Raw genomic sequence first — 4,911 nt, 5'->3', positions numbered from 1 at the left:
TACGATATAGATTGTATATTTTCTTCTAAAAATAAAAAAAAAAATGTTTTTAATTATTAAAAAAAATCATTAAAAATGTATGTGGCCCTCAAATAATTTTCAAAAATTACATTTGGCCCATTCTACAATCCTAGTGAGGACCGCTGGCCTACAGGCTACAATAAAGTACTTGAAAAATACATCCACTTATGAGTTATGAGTTAATGATCTTATGAAGAATATAACCTATAATCAAAAAATAGGAACAATGCCCTACGCATTTGAAAAAAATACCATTAAAAAAAAACTACATTTTTATTTATTTTTTATGATTACTGCGATATTTCATTAATATAAAAGTAAAACTGTAATATTATGTTAAATCATACCGTATAAAAAAATGTATACCGAATATAATTAATTATTTGTGAGTTTATAATTACTTGCAATCTGAATATACCTATCTACATTTTGAATTCTGAAATTATAGGTAGGTAGGATATATTTAAAAAAATTATTGAATAGAAAATGGTGGTTCAAAAACCACAGTGACTATAACATTGGGGAAAATCTTGAAAATCGTAATAGGTACGATATGAAATATAGTTTTCCCAAAATTGAGCTTTGCATCCGTCATTGATTAAAAATTAACCATAATAATTAATAAATAATAACTAAAGGAATACCTTATGTCAAAAACTGTAAAATAAAAATTAATTATTTAAGAATAGATTCATATGTACCTATTTTTTGCCATATAGTTGAAAATGAAACATACTCGTATTTTTACAAATATAGGAAAGCAGATTGTCACAAAAAATATTATCCTGTACAACATGTTGTAATGTTGTATGCCAGGGCCGTCCTTAGGATTTGCAAGGCCCAGGGCGAAAACAAATTTTTAAATCAATTTTACCACTTTTTTCAAACGCGAGGCTTCCAAATGTATAAGCAAAAAGCACGAGGCCCAGGGCCTGGGCCGTGCTCGCCCCCCCTACCCAGACAGCAATTTGTTGTTTAATAATAATATTATTATAACATTATAATAAAGAATAATATTAATATAACGTTATTATAATACTATTATAATATTATCATTACAAAATTATAATAATATAATAAAATGAAGACGGCCCTGGTATGCATATTATGTATATACTTGTCAAATGTCTATACTTACGACACGAGTTCAAGTTGAAATTGTTGAATTCCAGACACAACGGCGTTGAGAACATAAATTCTACCTTATTTCCGGAGATGATGGTTGACGACTTTTTTTTTAACCTATAGTACGGCTGTATTGTGAGCGTGTACTTCCTGGCCGGAATCAAAGCGTTTAATGTGTAAGCGTACGACTCTTTGACGTCCACATAACGAGTTACCAACCCTTCGAATGCATAGTTCGAGTGGTAAATGATTTTGTAGCGACAATTCATGTCTATAATAATTTCAATAAAATTCGTATATAATATATATAATATATATTAAAATATTAAATTATATAATTTATGTATCGCCATTTGCCGTATTGGAAATAAAAATGCCAATAAGACTCTTGCTGTAAAAACCTATTCCTATATTTTATTGTTCGTTCCTTGTGGGCCGTGTTTGGTTAAGATGTCAGCAGAATATTTGTTTTCCCTTTCAGACTCATGCGCGCAACATAAATAAAACACTTTCACCTATAAAATCGTTTGTTTTTTTGTGATTTTTGAGTAATCTTATAGTACCTTTTGGGGCCAGTTATACCGTCTACTGTTAAACTTCGATTAAGCTTAATCAACTAATAACAGATATTTAACCGGGCAAATTCGGCCGATTAAACTCCGGTTAACTTTAATCAGAGACGGTGCAACTGGCCCTAAGGCTTCGACGTCTGAGGTCATTAGCCTGTAAGTTTGGTAGGGTTTGGACGGTTGGTACGGTTGGTTAGGAACACGTGTATGTGTAGTAAGGTTTTTGCACACTACCTACGAACCCGGGTGGTCATCCATCCGAGAACTAGTGGCAGCGGCTGTTGCTTACTATCAATGACTTCACGTGATTGATTTCAGCCACTGCGCCGCGCCAAGCCACACTCATCATTAATCATTATTATTAGGTCGTGTACAGTAGATTTTTGTATAATCGACGCATATTATAGCTTATATAAGTTATATTATATTATTTATTTATGTTATACGTAGGTACCATTCGACGGCATCCAGGTGAGTGACGTGTTTAGTGTAGAATCGTTCGTCACGGTAAAATTGGAAATGTTGATCGTGTGGACCAATCCTTTGTTTTGTCCAACGTCCAACGTCTTGTGGACCTGCGTTTCCGCTGCGTGATACGTAGTGCCGTTGATCAACTTCCGGAATCTAGAAGCGTACTTGGTGTTTGGCTTTAGACTGTCGAATCGAATGTTTGTCAAATTCGTCTGGTACATGCATAATATATATATAAATTATATTATTATATATTTATATACGCATTACGCAGCCATCAAAAACCGAAACAGAAATTTAAAAAAAATATAGGTAGGTATTTGTTCAAAAATAAAACATTATTATTATAACTACCTCTATACGAATTAGCTTTATACCAAAATTGTGTGTATAATAAATGTGTGGTATACAATTTTTTTAAATATCATTAAAAAAAACTAAAAAAGCTTTATAGATATATAGTAAACGTCTAAATTCTAGAAAGATTGTCGTTTATAAGGTTATTTATATCAAGTACTAACCATTAACAAACTATCTAATTAGTAAATATTACATTATATTACTCAAACTATTATATAACTGTATAGATTCATCAATATACCTAGTTCTCAGTCTTAAGCCCCATCAGGGCTGCATTTAGGGGGGAGACACTGGCTACAACTGCCCCGGCGCCAGTATTTTGGGGGCATAAACATTTTGTGGTAGGAAATTTGATCCTTTGTGAATTATTAAAACTTTTAAAATTGAAATTATTTCAATAACAGTATAGTTATACTATTATATAAAAATATAATATTAAAGTATTATGCTGCTTGAAATTAAAAAACGAATGTATTTACAGCAATATCAGTGTTATAATAAAGTATAAAATAATAATAGTTCCTTAAGAGGATGATAGTACGCTACACAAAAATGTGTTAATGTGGCACTCGTCTCCATCATCATAATATTATCAGTGCATTTGATTCATTATCTTATAAATCAACTGATTTCGTTGCTATTTTTCTCTTTTGTAGAATATATATACTTACAATTATATGCGGTACCTACATGGGTATTGGGTTTTATACATCGCAGTATATCTTTAGTCAATACTATACATAGACATTAAATATATTTCATTTATAATTTTTAAAAATACCTCTGATATCAAATGCGTCTCTATTGTATCGTGAGATATTAATTCCACAACTACTTTAACACCGTCAATTTTATTCTTCGTAGTCCAAACGTAAGTTAATGAATCAAGTTCACGGCACAAAATCCGCACATTGTCTAATATATTTATGTCATCTGAAATATACATTTTATTTTAAAGTAAAATTAATAATTATATATAAGCATAGACTATAGAGTATATAGACTGAGTTATTGTTTTATTATATTCTGAATTCCGAAAAGTATTAATTTTTCTGAACTTTTATTTTTGAAAAATGTAATTTCTATATAGATATGCAATTTTAACATTTAGTTCAACCTTATTATACATCATAATTTAAAAAAATTTAAAAATTGAGAGTAGATATTATAGGTAGGTAAGTATACTATATGGACATTGGATATTGAACGAACAATATTCTTTATTAATAAAACTTGTGTGAAATGAAATGAAATACCCGGAAAAACTTGCATTTCACTGCTTTATTTATCTGAACTTGGGATGCTTAAATGTGCTACACTGTTAAAGTATTATTATGTTCATACATTAATCTTCATTTTTATCAGATGAAGATATGTTAATTAATATAAATACCTATATTTAGCTGTGTACTGTTGCATGTGATATTTGCCTGAAAAAAAAACACCTTGTGTATTATATCATTATTTTCACAATAAAAAGTGGTAGGTACATTTTTATTTAGTAATTTATAGTATATCCAGTGGCGTGCCCAGGAGTGGGGAGATTAGGTGTTGTACTCCCTCCCTTTGTCGCAAAAATACCCTTATTTGTGTCTTTGGTATTACCACCAAAATTTATTTAAATGTATTATTATTTATTAATTATTACTTACAATTCCCCCCCCCACTTTTGAAAATTTCCGAGAACGCCAATGAATCTACCTATATCCTATTTATTGAAATTATAATATATATTACATAAAATATAAGTTAATAGGTAACTAAATACTAATGATATCGGACTATCGAAGCAACTGCGCCTTAAACTTCAAACTACTTATTTTATTTTTGTGAATTTACGATATTTGTATACAAAGATAATAATTTTATTTTAAAAACTTAAAATGAGAGTACCTCAAAAATGGTACGTACATTTAAATAGTTTCCACTTCCCTCCTTGCTTTCAAAATCTCTAACGAGACTTTAAAAACTATTATTATAAAAAATAAAATTCTAACAAAAGCATAAAAACTTTAGGTTAGGGCCGATTTTGATGACATTTTTTGTGAGTGTTAAAGTGGTTCCCTGGATGGTTTAGATCAGTGATCTCAAACTCAAATTACCTTACGGGCCATATAATTTTAAAAAAAAAATTCGCGGGTCAAATTTTAAGTGTCACTTTTATACTTATACACTAAAAAGTAAAAACTAAAGACAAAATGAAGGCAAAGATACATACAAAATCCGTTTATTTAAATGTGACTTAATATATTATGAAATTACTTACAAGTAACCATAAAACATGACCGTTTGATAATATTTATGTATTTATGATGGGTAAAAAAAATTAACAATTTTAACAATTCTTTTCATATTTTTGTTCAAA

At 29.6% G+C, this 4,911-nt stretch overlaps 1 protein-coding gene across 1 annotated transcript in view; it reads right to left on the bottom strand.

Moving 5' to 3' along the window:
* The window catches only part of LOC100164036 (tyrosine-protein kinase receptor torso), a 16,434-nt gene extending 12,364 nt beyond the window's left edge, over positions 1-4,070 (bottom strand). Inside the window, exons 1-4 of the mRNA XM_008188606.3 lie at positions 3,940-4,070; positions 3,328-3,479; positions 2,170-2,398; positions 1,160-1,417 (exon numbers count right to left, since the gene is read on the bottom strand). Of these exons, the coding sequence (XP_008186828.1) occupies positions 1,160-1,417; positions 2,170-2,182 (271 nt within the window). The 5' untranslated portion in view covers positions 2,183-2,398; positions 3,328-3,479; positions 3,940-4,070. The remainder of the gene's footprint in view (positions 1-1,159; positions 1,418-2,169; positions 2,399-3,327; positions 3,480-3,939) is intronic.
* Between the last annotated feature and the right edge of the window lie 841 nt (positions 4,071-4,911).

The sequence above is a fragment of the Acyrthosiphon pisum genome, chromosome A1 (assembly GCF_005508785.2).
Source record: "Acyrthosiphon pisum isolate AL4f chromosome A1, pea_aphid_22Mar2018_4r6ur, whole genome shotgun sequence".
NCBI lineage: Eukaryota > Metazoa > Arthropoda > Insecta > Hemiptera > Aphididae > Acyrthosiphon > Acyrthosiphon pisum.
This window is presented reverse-complemented; position numbering and strand designations above follow the sequence as displayed.